Source organism: Pygocentrus nattereri, chromosome 9, assembly GCF_015220715.1.
Source record: "Pygocentrus nattereri isolate fPygNat1 chromosome 9, fPygNat1.pri, whole genome shotgun sequence".
Taxonomy (NCBI): domain Eukaryota; kingdom Metazoa; phylum Chordata; class Actinopteri; order Characiformes; family Serrasalmidae; genus Pygocentrus; species Pygocentrus nattereri.
This window is the reverse complement of record NC_051219.1, coordinates 8,970,675-8,986,903: the sequence shown is the minus strand read 5'-3', so window position 1 is coordinate 8,986,903 and position 16,229 is coordinate 8,970,675. Positions and strand designations below refer to the sequence as shown.

General features: G+C 44.0%; 2 protein-coding genes across 2 annotated transcripts in view; both read left to right on the top strand.

The window, feature by feature from the left end:
- The window catches only part of LOC108441552 (FRAS1-related extracellular matrix protein 2-like), a 27,028-nt gene extending 23,925 nt beyond the window's left edge, over nucleotides 1–3,103 (top strand). The window contains exons 23-24 of the mRNA XM_037541240.1: nucleotides 677–823; nucleotides 1,320–3,103. Of these exons, the coding sequence (XP_037397137.1) occupies nucleotides 677–823; nucleotides 1,320–1,865 (693 nt within the window). The 3' untranslated portion in view covers nucleotides 1,866–3,103. The remainder of the gene's footprint in view (nucleotides 1–676; nucleotides 824–1,319) is intronic.
- A 933-nt stretch (nucleotides 3,104–4,036) lies between these two features.
- On the top strand, nucleotides 4,037–15,555 carry rnf150b (ring finger protein 150b). The gene is made up of 7 exons (XM_017721108.2): nucleotides 4,037–4,753; nucleotides 8,704–8,954; nucleotides 10,957–11,028; nucleotides 12,457–12,539; nucleotides 12,636–12,732; nucleotides 13,708–13,912; nucleotides 14,664–15,555. Exons 1-7 carry the CDS (start codon nucleotides 4,324–4,326, stop codon nucleotides 14,762–14,764), a joined length of 1,239 nt encoding a protein of 412 aa, XP_017576597.2. The 5' UTR covers nucleotides 4,037–4,323; the 3' UTR covers nucleotides 14,765–15,555.
- The last annotated feature ends 674 nt before the right edge of the window (nucleotides 15,556–16,229 follow it).

Below are 16,229 nucleotides of genomic sequence, written 5' to 3'. Positions count from 1 at the left end.
GTGTTTGAGTCACAGAAGACGTTTTGAGCCAAAGCCTAAAATGCCTTCAATCTGTTTCACAAATATTGAAGGTGGAGCTGACGCCTCCCCATAGTGTTCGGTGGAAAATAAATAAATAAATGACTATTTTGATACAACAGTGAAAAATCTAATATTAAAAATATAAAATGTAGAAAAACACTGCAACAGTGCCAAAACCTACCTCAGTCCACACCGTTCACACACGGAAAACAGCCTCTTTTGAATTCATGTCTGTGATGTCACAAAAACCAACTCAGCTTCCATATGTCCGCCCATTCTGCCCACAGCAGTTCAGCTCCGCCTACTCATGTTGAGTGTTTCAACCCAGTCTGCTTTTTGAATGGAGGACAATACAGGGCAGCCAATCAAAAGAGAGCTCATTTACATATAAGTTAACACACACACACACACACACACACACACACACACACACACACACATGCTCTCAGACATATTTATACGTACATGTTTTTCTATATAAACTTTGTAGACTCCAAGGGGAAAAATTTATTGTTTTTTTTTTTTTTTTATCCCGGTGTAATCCTGAATGTTTTATTCCACAGTTTTCAGGTCTTTGCTAACGGTACGTGTGTATTTTCAGTTCTTTTGTGTGCTTTGTTTACGTCCATCTCTGTTTCTGTTTGTCTTTCTTCAGGACAAGTCTTCCCCACACACTCAGGACCTGGCGTTTGGCGGTGCGCCGTTCGCTGCTCAGCTGGCTGAGGACACTCCGGGGGCGGAGCCTCTTGTCAAACAGGCCGCCTCAGACGGCTTCAGCCTGTCATCAGCCCCTCTTTTCCAGGTAAGTTCATCTACACTGATGTCTCACTAGCAATCTGTTCAGAGAGTTTGAGCATCCGTCTCCATTAGTTCATTAAATCTCCCTCCAGAGTAGCTGGGCGGTGCGCGTGTCTACAGCGGTGATAGTAAAGTGGATCAGCGTTCTGTTTCCTATCACTGTATAAAAGAAGCTCCATGCTGCCTTTATTGTTGGATGCACTGCGATAGTTTCTACCCTTTAGATCGCAGCTTACATTGTTACAGAAACAATGAACATCGAGTATATTCCTCTCTTGCTTAAAACGGTAGTTTGTGACAAAAAGAAAGAACAAATTCGTGGCTCTGTAAGACGATGACCTTTACATATCAACAATAAATGAACGTCAGCACTGAGAAATCACACTATTAGAGGAGAACAGCAGAATAAATGGGCAGAAACACCTCAGCATTAAAGGATTATTGACCCTTTTGACCATTAGTTTCTTTCTTTATCTTGTGCTATTGTTGTGTTTCTGCAGGCGGCTGCTGGTCGGCAGTGGTACGTCCATGTAGTTTACACTGTCCGCTCAAGCAAGAGGAACGACCGTCACACCAGGAGTCTAAAGTCTAAGGACCAGCATCACCACAGCGTAGCACCATCCACCTTTAGGACCGGCTCGCTCAGACGCAGAGCAGCCGACGAAGCCAAAGACGAGCTGATAGGACAACGGAGCGGCCGCGGCACCAACCTCCAGCCCATCGGCCTTCGGGGGGCTCCGAGTGCTCTGCAGGTCCCCCGTAGAGAGGAAGCAGGTCTGGACTGGCCAGTAGGTGGAGCCTCTCTGGGGGATTCAGAGGAAACCGTATCGGCGGCCCAGACGGCCGCGTTAGCTGTAGCTGGTTTGGTGTGTCTGATTGGAGTTACAGCGTTTGTGTGGATCTCCAGACGACGCAGGACAGAGACCACAAAGAAACACACACACACGGTTCAAACACGCCACACACACTCCTACAGACCGCACACACACTCTGGAAGCTGGGAGAGGCGGAGAGACACTGAGGACTCTGGGAACTCTGAAGTTTGACGACTACTCGGTATTGGCGTGGACCTGCCTGACCGGTTTACTTAAAGGAATAGCTGGACAAGCCATGCTAACATGGCTAACGGTGATGGGAAGCTAGTAGACACCGGTCAGCACAGCGTCATTGATGTAGTGCTCATTTATCAAACGATTGCTGAAACAATAACAATAATAATAATAATAATAATAATGAGCTTTAAACAGCACCTTTAAAGCGCTCAAGGCCACTTTGTGATGTAATGAATAGCCCTTGAGTGGTAGACAGTCCAGAGGAGGAGGCCTTCGTCTAATGTAGTGGCTGCTGAAAAGGAGAACGTTGGGCAGTGTTTGTTAAATTAAGGCGATTCCATTAACTGTAGAGAAAAAACCCTCAGGAACCAGAAGTCGCCACGTCCACAACACACACATATAGTCCTTTTATTTACGATCCAAAACCACCAGTGAACTTTTTATATGTAGCAGTAAATCAGTAAATAGATTATTTTGCCTTATAACATCCTCCATGCACCTCTCCACCATGAATTTAGCCCAAAATCTTGTGTCCAGACTTTTATAAAACAATGTGTCAGGCATCAGGCAACATACGCATAACCAGTTCATATAAAAACCTTCTGTGGGGGGAGTGGACGTCTGGTTCCTATCACCACCACTGTGAACAATTCTGACTCGGTGAGTTTCTCTAGAACAGAGCGTCTCACACCAAACTGCCCTGAATGACTGATTACATCTTAATAACTGAACTTTGTAGACATTTTGAACAATTAGGTGGAATTCCCCTTTAGGGAGAGTGAGCTGCTACCAGGCTGAGCATCCCGACGGTCTGGTAGAAGAAGCTCTTGCGTCAGGGCCTGGAAAATGGTCCGGACTCTGTGGTACCTCCTGCAGATGGAGGTGTACGTTAATATGTCACTGTCAGGGCTGTTTCTTTCCTAATCATGTCATATAGATGTCATATATTTGTCTGTGTGTGTTAAACGTGAACTTTTATAAGAATATATTGTCTAAATGTAAAAATGCACTACGCTGTTAAGTACTGGGAAAGTAAATATGTGTGTCGCTCCAAAGATGATGAAGTGTCTTCAGCTGGCTGTCAGTCATCACTGCCCGTGTGGTCCTGGTGCTGACGCTCCTCTCACACTCACAGGGAGCTTAAATACGGCTTTTTGCTCAAAATGTTAGTGAACTATTTCTAACTTGGCACAGGCCACATTTAATGTTTTATTTCTGTCCAAAATGTAAAATTCAGCACATATACAGTAATGTGTGATCTCTGTAGAGGATGTGCTAACATAGAAATGAGAGAGAGAGAGAGTGTGAGAGAGAGAGAGAGAGAGAGAGAGAGAGAGAGAGGGGGGGGGGGGGGGGGGAGAGAGAGAGAGAGAGAGAGAGGGGGGGGGAGAGACAGAGAGAGGGGGGAAAGAGAGAGAGAGAGAGAGAGAGAGAGAGAGAGTGAGTGAGACAGAGAGAGAGAGAGAGAGAGAGAGAGAGAGAGAGAGAGAGAGAGAGAGAGAGAGAGAGAGGGAGGGAGAGACAGAGAGAGGGGGGAAAGAGAGAGAGAAACAGAGACAGCGAGAGACAGACAAACAGAGATAGAGGGGGGGAGAAACAGAGAGAGAGAGAAAAAGAGAGAGAGAGACAGTGAGAGAGATAGACAGAGAGAGAGACAGAGAGAGGAGGGGGACAGAGAGAGAGAGAGAGAGAGAGCAAAAAAATCATAGAAAAATAAAAGGAAAAAAACTCGCTGTGTTCATCACGAAAACTTATTTTTGAAGCAAGGCTTTACGAACGGTGTTCGGAGACAAAAAAAACATACAATAATCAAAATAATAAAAAAATCTAAATTATTATTTTATGCATTTATGTGTTCATTTTGACGTTATAGTGACATTTGTAACTCAGCGAAACTCCACAGATCATAGGACTCTTATTTTGAAGCGAGGCTTTACTGTTGCTGTGTCATGATAAAGAATAATGAGTAAGTAATTTAATTAAAAATAAGTAGTAATAAAATAAAACTGGAGTGTCGTGATTTTAGAGTGAGTTAAGAGTGAGGTTTAGAGTGAGAGTTAGAGTGATTTTACAGTGACACTCCGCTGATCACAGGACTCTTATTATAGGTAATAACAAACCTGGCCGTGTTGTGGGGCTGGAGCTCCGTTTCCGGTTCAGTGTCAGTGACGCGGCGCCGCCGCTCCGGTCAGGTGACCGTGTGTTATTGTGGAGCTGCTCCGTCTCCGGGAGTCCGAGAGACACGGAGACCCCCTTTAACCGGAGCCCCCCTTTAACCGGAGCCCCTCAGACAAACTGACACCGAGCAGAAGCCGCGCGACCATGCTGGGCGAGCCCCGCGCGACCCCGCAGTAGCGAGGCGGGGAGGAGAGACCCCGAGCGCAGCGCGCGGCCCCGCAGCGCCGTTATTATGGCCTAAAGCCGCGGCGGCGCTGCGCTCGAGACCGCGGGGATGGCGGCGGCGTGCGCGCGACTCCTCGCGCGGCTCCTGGCGCTGCTGCCCGCGCTCTGTCTCGCGCTGGCCGCGGCCGACCGCGAGGAGTGGTACACGGCGTTCGTCAACGTCACCTACATGGACCCGACGACGGGGCGCGTGCGCTCGGAGCGCAGCGAGTACGGGCGCTACGGGGAGCAGTCGCCGAAGCGCGAGGCCCGCGGGGTGCTGGCTGCCGCCGCGTCGCCGCGCGAGCGACACGCCTGTCGCCCGGGGACGCGCTTCGCCGTGCCGGAGCACACGGGCACTTGGATCGCGCTGGTGGCGCACGGGAACTGCACGTACGCCGAGAAGATCCGGCACGCGGCGGGGCAGAACGCGAGCGCCGTGGTGGTGATGAACGCGGGGACGGCAAACGGGAACGAGACCATAACCATGCCGCACCCAGGTACGTTACACTGTAACACTGTCATTCACTGTAACACTAACACTGTCATTCACTGTAACTCTAACACTGTCATTCACTGTAACTCCAACACTGTCATTCACTGTAACACTAACATTGTCATTCACTGTAACACTAACATTGTCATTCACTGTAACTCCAACACTGTCATTCACTGTAACTCCAACACTGTCATTCACTGTAACACTAACACTGTCATTCACTGTAACTCCAACACTGTCATTCACTGTAACACTGACACTCACTGTAACTCTAACACTGTCATTCACTGTAACTCTAACACTGTCATTCACTGTAACTCCAACACTGTCATTCACTGTAACACTGTCATTCACTGTAACACTGACACTCACTGTAACTCTAACACTGTCATTCACTGTAACGCTGTCATTCACTGTAACGCTAACACTGTCATTCACTGTAACATTGTCATTCACTGTAACACTGACACTGTCATTCACTGTAACTCCAACACTGTCATTCACTGTAACACTAACATTGTCATTCACTGTAACTCCAACACTGTCATTCACTGTAACTCCAACACTGTCATTCACTGTAACACTAACACTGTCATTCAATGTAACTCCAACACTGTCATTCACTGTAACACTGTCATTCACTGTAACACTGACACTCACTGTAACTCTAACACTGTCATTCACTGTAACGCTGTCATTCACTGTAACGCTAACACTGTCATTCACTGTAACATTGTCATTCACTGTAACACTGACACTGTCATTCACTGTAACTCCAACACTGTCATTCACTGTAACACTAACATTGTCATTCACTGTAACTCTAACACTGTCATTCACTGTAACACTAACACTATCATTCACTGTAACACTAACACTATCATTCACTGTAACACTAACACTGTCATTCACTGTAACACTGACACTCACTGTAACTCTAACACTGTCATTCACTGTAACTCTAAAACTATCATTCACTGTAACACTAACACTGTCATTCACTGTAACACTAACACTGTCATTCACTGTAACTCCAACACTGTCATTCGCTGTAACACTGTCATTCACTGTAACACTGTCATTGTCATTCACTGTAACACTAACACTGTCATTCGCTGTAACACTGTCATTCGCTGTAACACTGACACTCATTGTAACACTAACACTGTCATTCACTGTAACTCTAACACTGTCATTCACTGTAACTCTAACACTGTCACTCACTGTAACACTAACACTCATTCACTGTAACTCTAACACTGTCATTCACTGTAACACTTACACTGTCATTCACTGTAACTCTAACACTGTCATTCACTGTAACTCTAACACTGTCATTCACTGTAACTCTAACACTGTCATTCAATGTAACTCCAACACTGTCATTCACTGTAACACTGTCATTCACTGTAACTCTAACACTGTCATTCACTGTAACGCTGTCATTCACTGTAACGCTAACACTGTCATTCACTGTAACATTGTCATTCACTGTAACTCTAACAATGTCATTCACTGTAACATTGTCATTCACTGTAACGCTAACACTGTCATTCACTGTAACACTAACACTGTCATTCACTGTAACACTAATATTGTCATTCACTGTAACGCTGTCATTCACTGTAACACTAACACTGTCATTCACTGTAACGCTGTCATTCACTGTAACACTAACATTGTCATTCACTGTAATGCTGTCATTCACTGTAACGCTAACACTGTCATTCACTGTAACACTGTCATTCACTGTAACACTAAAACTGCCATTCACTGTAACACTAAAACTGCCATTCACTGTAACACTAATACTGCCATTCACTGTAACACTAACACTGTTATTCACTGTAACACTAACATTATCATTGAATATAACACTGTCATTCACTATAACACTGTCATTCAATATAACACTGCCATTCACTGTAACACTAATACTGCCATTCACTGTAACACTAATACTGCCATTCACTGTAACACTGATACTGCCGTTCACTGTAACACTAACACTGTCATTCACTGTAACATTAACACTGTTATTCACTGTAGCATTAATACTGTTATTCACTGTAACACTAGTAGTGTCATTCACTGTAACACTAATTGAATGTAGCACTAATACTATCATTTACTGTGACACTGTTATTCACTGTAACACTAATGCTATCATTCACTGTAACACTGTCATTTACTCTAACACTAACACTGTCATTCACTGTAATGCTGTAATTTACTGTGTACATTCTTCAACTGTAACACTTTTATAGTAGAGATGGTTTTGAAGACCGTCACCGTGCCACAGCCAGGTACTGTAACACAGTAACACAAAAAAGGGTTTTTAAAGGGGCACTCAACCCTAAGCGTTTTTAAAGGGGCACTCCATCAAAATTTCTACATAGTTAAATGGTTAAGATGTAAACAGAGCTGTTCAGAGTGGTTTGGTGTGAAATGCTCTGTTCTACAAAAGCTCAGAATTGTTGACAGTGGTGGTGATGGGAACCAGACGTCTGAAGAGTTTAGTGCCTCTAAAATCTCCCTCACAGAAAGTTATTACAGTAAGTAGTTATGAATGAACGGACTGAACCCTTTGACACTGACTTGTGATAAAGTTTTGTGGTAATCTGTTTATGGTGGATGTAAACATGCAGGTGTTTTGAGGCAAAACAGTCCTCAAAGGAAACTTTGTTTTTCCCCAGATTTTCCACAATTTTACCATCATTACATATAAACACTCAGAAGACTCGCGTAGGTTCACTGGTGGTTTTGGGTAGTAAATAAAAAGGCTATATGCGTGGTGTAGTCATGGTGACCCCTGGTTCCCATCACCACCACTGTAAAGAAACCTGAGTCTCTCTAATCAGCTATTTCATCCAGTCAGGTCGGAAGTGTTTTTAGTGCTGTCGATATCCACAGTGCATTCAAAAACATTTTGTGATGTAATTTATCATAATAAATATAAATATTGTCATATTGCCCAGCTATAAGTCAAACAACCATTGGGAAGCTATAAGGAAATGCAGTGATGCTGTAAGGTTAATAAATAAAGAGGACGTGTTTGGCTTCCTGGCAGTAATGTTAGCTATCTGGCTTCTGTCTGCATGAGCCAGCAAGAAGGGAAGAAGTCATGTATCGGCCTCAGGGTGCTTCAGAAGCTCCTCCCACCTTCAAAATACATCATCAGAAGTGAGTTTTCCAAATCTGTAAGCTGGCAAGTCTCACTCTAGAGGTGCTGCAGAAGGAGGAGAGACGGTGTGATTACAACAGATGTAGTGAAAGTTAGATTTTTCATGTTGGGTGGAGTGCCCCTTTAGTAACTGAGCGGAGACGTACGCCACCCCTGAGGTTTGGGTCGTATCACCCGTTAACCGTAATCCTCCCTCTCGGACCTCCTCTAGTCTCAGACTGGGCTCATCCAACAAGCCAGACCAGCGTGTCTGACGCTCAGCAGCTGCTGTGCTGAGAACCTTCCTGATGTTCGGTTCACACTGGGCTGCAGTCATCAGAATTCCAGCTGTGTTTGGGATGTGTCCACTCTTCTCACATCTGGGACACATTTGAAGTCTGTGTGTTTTAAAGGAGACGTTCAGGCTCTCGACCACATCCGGCCCTTTAACCCTGCAAAACCTGAGCATGAAGGTGGCCACGTTGGCACGGGCCCTTCTGGACGTCTTTGTCTGGGGGTAAATGGCAGAAGCTGATCCTACAGAGGAGCCGTCTGGGAACTGACCACCTGCAGAGCGGAGGAGGTGTAGACATCTGTTTTTCCCTCTCTGTCTTTCATCTGCTGGTTAAAAGTCGATTGTGACGCCCACCCCTTAACCCTGAGGGTAGCTGATCAGCCACGTTTGGAGCAAAGAGACCCCACCAGTTAGAAAAAAGGAGAATTAAATATTACTCTCTCTCTCTCTCTCTCTCTCTCTCTCTCTCTCTCTCTCTCTCTCTCTCTCTCAGGAACGGGTGATGTGGTAGCGATCATGATCCCGGAGCCCAAAGGGCGGGAGCTGGTGTTGCTGTTGGAGAGAAACATCACGGTGCAAATGCACATCACCATAGGAACGAGAAACCTGCAGAAATTCGTCAGTCGCACCTCCGTCGTCTTCGTCTCCATCTCCTTCATCATCCTCATGATTATCTCTTTAGCCTGGCTCGTCTTCTACTACATACAGAGATTCAGATACGCCAACGCCAGAGACCGCAACCAGGTACATACACAGACACACCTCATCAGATAAACACACACACAGGTTCCTTTCATCATAAAAGATCATGTCCCATATGTAAGTACCTATATGTAGCATTTATAGATCCCATATTCATTAATATATCACTGCTGTTGGAATGAAACCTTGTATCTCCAAACTGGTAACTGTACACACACACACACAAAACACACACAGGAGGAGGAAAAAACATACTTAATTTTTAATGTAACTCAATGGAACCAGACGTCTTTCCAAGTCATATTAGACCATTTCTTTTGGTCCATTCGTCTTTAAATTTGCACACAATGTAAAGGACAACAAGCATTTTCAAACGGTGTCAAAAACTGAAAAATGAAGTTACGAGGTTTTGTACCAACAACAGTGATATTATATTTGCAGGTACCTATTTATTTGTTATGATTATAGATTCCATATATAATCTGAAAATGATATTTCAAAGGCTTTTTTTGACAGTAAGTGTTTATTTGGTCAGGCAAACACTGTTAAAAGAATAGTTACAATTAGAATAAATACACAACAGTTCACTGCACAATCATAACAAGACGAGTGTCTGCACAGACACTCACAAACACGCCTGCAGTCTATCGGCATTTGCAGCGCATTGCGGCCAAACCGTGATGAACCAGCTGTCGGCTGTGAACTGCAGAGAGCGAGCGAGCGAGGGGGTCGTTTGTGTGGTTTCCTGTACTGTTTGCTGTGGTTTTACAGCTGCCTCAGGTCTCGCTAATGCCATTTTCAGTAAGGGTGGACACATGCACAATAGTGTCAAGTCAGCTGCCTTGATTTGAAGTTAGAATTCATTCCAGCTGTTGCATGGCCTGCGTAATGGATTATAACAATGTTTAATCAAGTTCTGAATATTTTTAGATGTAAAAAAATCAAAGAAACCAAAAAATGCTTGGCACTTGTTTTTAATTTTCTTACTGTGTAAATAGTTCCTTTGTGTTTCAGGGTGAATTCCACAAATTTCCTTCAGCGAGATGTAAAAAGAGTCATTCAGAGTGCTGTGATGTGAAGGTGTTCCTTGTAGAGACTTTACAGTGATGAAGATAAGAACCCAGACAGGAACACAAATAAAGCCATTTTATTTACTTTACAAAACCACCAGTGAACGTACACGAGTCTTTACATTTGAAACGTTAATCATGGTAAATTAGTAATAAATCTTAAAAATAGGTTTTTACCAGGGGGCTATATTTGCACCCTACCTTTCAACATGAATGGATGCAAAAAAATGCATTTTAGGACAAAAGGAAATCCCAAAACTGTCATAAAACGGCGTCTCTGACATCAGGCAGTGGATTTATAATAACTTTGCTGTTATTACATGAAATGGTTATGAAGGTGGACGTCTGGTTCCTGTCACCACCACTGTGAACAGTTTTGAGTGTGTATCTTTCTCTAGAACAGAGCATGTTACACCAAACCACTCTGAATTATGGAAAAAGAATAAAAGAATCCGTAGGAGAATTCTGAATCATAACAAAATAACTTAAACAAATTAAAGCGCTGCATACTTTGAGATTTGGTCATTAAAATTGTTTTCTTGAATTAAGTGAGGAGAGGAATGTGTGGTTGGTTAGTGTAGTAACACCTCTGCCTTCTACACTGTAGATTGGGGTTCAACCCCCACCTGGGTAAACACCCTACACTATACCAATAAGAGTCCTTGGGCAAGACTCCTAACACCGCCTTGGCCTCCCTGTATAAAATGATCAAACTCTAAGTCGCTCTGGAGAAGAGCGTCAGCAAAAATGCCATAAATGTAAATGTAATGAGTCACTGGGAGGCGGCTGTTAGTAATGTAGCAATAGCACTTCTTATCTGTCTTTTCTCTGATTGATTTTTGTTGAGGCTGTGAATTGCTTGCCACAGTTTACTGTGTCAGCACTGGTATCAGTAGGAGGGGGGGATATGGATGATGAGGTGGGATTATGACTAGCTACTGTTAACAGTTCTTTCTTTTTTTTCCCGCGTCTAGAGACGACTTGGTGATGCGGCTAAAAAAGCCATCAGTCAGCTCCAAGTACGGACTATAAGGAAAGGAGACCAGGTGAGCAACATATACATACACATACATAAAGGATATACACATGTATTCGTATACATTACTATGCAGATGTTTTGGGCATGCCCGGTGCCATGTAGGGCATGAATGGGCAGTACCCCTCAGCTGGAATTAAATGCCCCCCCTTTCTCGTCCTTGTAATTTTTGATGTGTAATCTGCAAAAACTCGTATACGGTGCACAACTCAGAAACCACCTGTTTGATTTCCAGTCAAAACAGCTGTTATGTCTACATTTACAGTATTTATCAGACGCTCTTATCCAGAGCGACTGAAGTGCTTTGTTGTCCACTCAGAATGAACCCTAATCCTGAAGTCCAAAGTACTGAGCTCAGACAGACACAGCTAGACACAAAAGTCAGTGATGATACCATAGAAAGAAGGAATCATGCGTTGTGTAAGAGCAATACAGTGCATTTCAATAAGTGCTTAGATTAGCACTTGCTTAAGTGATTCGTAAAGAGATCGGTCTTCAGTCTGCTTTTGAGGACAGTAGCCACGTTTACATGCAGCCTGACAATCTGTTAATATTCCGCTCATTCGGAATAGAATACATCCATGTAAGCACCTCAGTCGGAATAGACTTGTCAGATTGAGGCCATTCAGGATACAGTTTCTGTCTGATTGAGCGAGGTGGGTAATCCTGTAAATAATCTGTTAAATAGAAAAATAATAGCCATGTAATCGTCTGTATCTGATTACGTTCCCAATCGGAAAGTTGAAGTATGTTCTCTCGTCTTCCTCTCGGCCTGCGTTTTCCTGAGTCTGACATCATTTTAAAGTAATTAAAAAAAAACAAGCTGAGCTGAAGACGATAATCAGATCCAGAATCCAGAATCACACCAAGGCTTCTTCATCTTCAGACAGAGCAGCCAAGAGGTTCTCAGATAAGATGGCAAGATCATGATGAGGACCTGTAGATCCAGGGATGAATAGTAGCTCAGTCTTGTGAAGGTTGAGCTTCAGGTGATGAGACTTGGTCTGCAAAGAGATATCAGCCAGACAAGCTAAGATGTGAAACCTGAGTATCTGAAGGGAAGGGAAGCATTAGCTGGGTGTCATCAGCATAGCAGTGGTAGGAGAAGCCGTGAGAGGATATTACATCTCCAAGAGAACAACTGTAGAAAGAAAAGGGAAGAGGACCCAGCACTGAGCCCTGTGGGACACCAATGGAGAGCCTGCATGGAGCGGATATGGACCCTCTGCATGTTACCTAATAAGAGTAACTTACCCAGAGAAGACTCAAACTACTTTTTAATTTTCTCACATTGGCCGAGACTTCTGTACAGTAGCGTATGGGAATTCAGTGTGTGTAATTAAAAAGTGATTTCTTTGTTTAATTTATATATATTCATTTTATTTGTTCTCATCGTGCCTCTTGTGTGTTGGGTTTGCGTGTGTGTGTCTTTCTCCAGGAGACGGAGTCTGATTTTGATAACTGCGCGGTGTGTATTGAAAGCTATAAGCCTAACGACGTGGTGAGGATTCTGCCCTGCAGGTGAGGGCGCAGTGGTGGATTTGTACACATACACTCACTTTCTGTCCTGTATTCTGTCTCTCTGTGTTGGACACTGTTTCCTCTGCTCTCCTCCAGGCATCTCTTCCATAAAGGCTGTGTGGACCCGTGGCTGGTGGACCATCGGACCTGTCCCATGTGCAAAATGAACATCCTCAAAGCGCTCGGCCTCACGGTAGGACATGAATTACCAGCTTGCTGTCCTTTTCAATACGGCTCTCATCACTGGGGTCTGATCACTTTTGGACTTTCGGGTTTTCTTCCTCTGATCTGAGTCCAGCTCACGTAGTATTTATAACACTGGTCCAAACATCTCGTCCTGGGCCCAGTGAGAGCATAACCGCTACTGCACGATCGGCTCGATCATATGAGAGTCGTCGTGATGCCTGATTCTCCCTCAGTCTGCACTGTTAGCTTACAAGAACAGGCTTTCTTAAGCGTCTAAATCAAGGGTGCACAGCTTTGGTCCTGCAGGGCTGGTGTCCAGCAGAGTTCGGTGATTATACTCAGTTGTTAAGTGGCAGATTTAGTGGGTGTGTTTGAGCAGGGAAAGTACTCCAAGACTGGAGCTGTGCAGCCCTGATCCAAATGGTTATTTATATGTATTGTTGCTGTTGGAACGAAACCTTGCATCTCTGTTTTTGTCATTTTTTTATTAAACAGTTTTAAATGCCGGCCGACCTTCACAATATGTTATCATTTCCTGATGAATGGAGCAGCAGAAATAGTTCAGAATTACTTGTTACATTGAGAAGTTTTATTTATATTTATGATATCTATAAACGTCCAGTATCGATGCATCCCTATGTTTTTCTTTCCCGAACTGTTTTCACTACTAAAGCCTGTTTTATCTGTAATTATCTCTAATTTGACTCATTTGGATTCCATGGTTGAGCTGAGCTGAAGTGCTTCACTGCGTTTAATCCTGTGGTGGCGTCTGGTCCACTTGCGCTTATCAGGCCGTTATCTGATTATCTGACTCTAATCCAATTGAAACTGTGTTGAAATCTGTGGTGTTTAATTCTGTGCTTGTATCTAATAGTGTTGTGTTTACCTGTGTGCTGTCCTGCCTGATTCTAGATTAATTATCGAGTAGCTTTAACCCTGTTTATCTCTGTCTGTGTCTGACTCTTTGATCTCTGTCGTCCAGTCGAGCGCTGAGTGCTTGGATGAACTTCCTCTGGACTATGACCTGGCGGTGGGGGGCGTGGCCCTGAACGCCATGGTGATGAGCGATGACGTCATGGGCGGGGACGTCGCTGTGGGACGTGACCCAGGGATCCGGATGGTGGGTCTCCCTCAGGTCCTCTTGGACTCTGAGCCCATGTCTGAGGACACCATGACGACGGAGCAGAGTGAGTCTCATGCCTCTGTTTGGAAGCATCTTTTGTTTTCGTGTCTAGTCTTTTCACGTCTGGGGTAGATTTTAACCCGTCTGGTGTGCTAATCTAGTCTGATAGACTGACTGATTGCTTCTTTTTTAATGTAGGTTTTGATCATTTTACTGTATGAGTTTATTGCTGCGGTCATAAGAAGTTAATTACCTTATTCCTCAATTACCTGGAATATTAACATTGGCTCTATTCACGAATCTCAGTCTCTCCAGGAATTTGTGTTTAAAATGAACCAACCCTCACAATTTTATATCATGACCCCATTACTTTAGCATAAAATGGTAATTATGATAATGATCGATGATAAATAAGTCATAGAAATGCTTTCACGGTTATTGTAAGCATATGGATAATGCCATGGATAATGCAGGGCAAACCAGTTTCCAAAGGTTTGGCATGAAGGCAGGTAGGAAAGTGTTTTGTGTGACATGATATTATCGATAATCCCCATTTTTTTATCATGATTTTAAGAAAATATCTACGGAAATCTCACAACTATCACACATTTCTGCAGTTTTATTGCGAAATAAAGTGCAAATATTGAGAAAAGCTGGTACACAATCAAGCATATTACCCTGCAGCCGTCACAAGAAAGGCTGCAGGATCCTGGAGGCACTGAATTGTGTATGTTGATCAGCGTTTTCTCCTTCTCCCGTGAGCTTCCTGAACGTCCAGGTCTGTGTGCTGTATTAAAAAGCTCCTGTCTCCTCAGGCGAACTCCAGCCGATAGCGAGCGGCAGTTCTGAAGCGTCACTCGCGATGGGGGCGGGGCATTTAGACTTGGACATGCATGTGGAGGACGTGAAATGCTGATTGTGCCACGGACACTCAAACCACCGACCGAGTCATCAACCATCAACCCCCAGACTGAGTCGCCCGCGGCAACAGCCCCATGGGCGGGGTTTGACCCATGACGGAGCTTCCGGCGGAATCTCTCAGCCAATGACATCACACTATGACATCACTGCCTGCTGCACTCTGACCTGTCTTTCCCTCTTTCTCTCTTTCCTCTCGTCACCAATGCCAGATCTCTGAGGGATCCTTTTGAAGCAGAAGGATCCGCTTCCCTTTAGATTATGGTGCAGACTATCGAGTGTACACTACACTAGCGGGAGAGGCAGTTCATTCTCGGCAGACAATCTGCTCCGTTCTGCTCGACAATCAGACTGGTTCTTGCCCCATTCCTCCACAAAGTCTCCTTCCATTGCGTCTTTTCTGGAACAAATCTGAAAAAAACAAACACTTTTATTTTTCTATAGAGATGCATTTGAAGTGTGAACAAAGTGCAGTATTTAAAGAAGCTTCTAAAGTATTGAGCTGCTGTCTTTGTTGAGGGCAAACAAGGGAAAGTGTTTATACACTGAACCCGTGACTCGAGTATTCAGCTCGTGTGAGAAGTGCTAGGTTTTTTTTTTCCCGGAAAGTGCTCTTTCGCTCTTCGGACTCTGCGGACCACTGCATTTCATATGACTTTACAGCATGAAGCAGCAGGCCTTAAACACCTGTGTTTGTATTTAAGTGGATTCCATTTAAGTTTGTATCTCTTGTTCTTCCACATCTTAATTTTATTGTATATTGTAAATAGAAGTATTTTGTCAACCTGATCCTCCTTTTGGGCTTTTTTCTTCCTCATTCCACTGGTTTCTGTCATGCACTTTACCGAGTAGGAGGTTGAACTTGATTTGCAAAGTTAATAACTAGGTTGTGATTTCAGTTTCACTCAGACTGACCTTGAAATGCTCGCACATACACGTCCTGCATTCACTGAGCACCCACACCTGCATGTTCACGCGCATGCAGGGGCGATTCAGAGTAACTCAGTTACTGGTGTAATTTTTTACTGTGTTATTGCCGTATTTCTCTGATTCTGGCATATTTTACTCAGTTATTGCCATCCACATGTCAGTCAGCTCACCCAGTGTATTTAGTGAATCCAGGGCTGGTCTGTTTGTCCATCAGGAGAAATCAAGGAAAGCCGGTGAGAAAGGAAGATTATTGCAGTGTAACCCTCCCAAAACGGTGAATCACAAAACACACAAAACTCACATTCCCAGGCCGTATAAAGGGGCAGTTTTAGGGGTTCCGCAGCATCTTTAAACATTAAGTTGGTTTCTTAATCATCAACGCCTCATTTAAATTTGCTGGTCCACCTTAAATGGTGCAGCAGTTACATTCAGTGGCGACCTGTCGATATGAGGTGGAAGTTACAACCATATTGCAGTTTCGCATAACTTGTGGTTCGCTCTGCTGGGGTAAACATGCGCTGAGCTACTGTCTC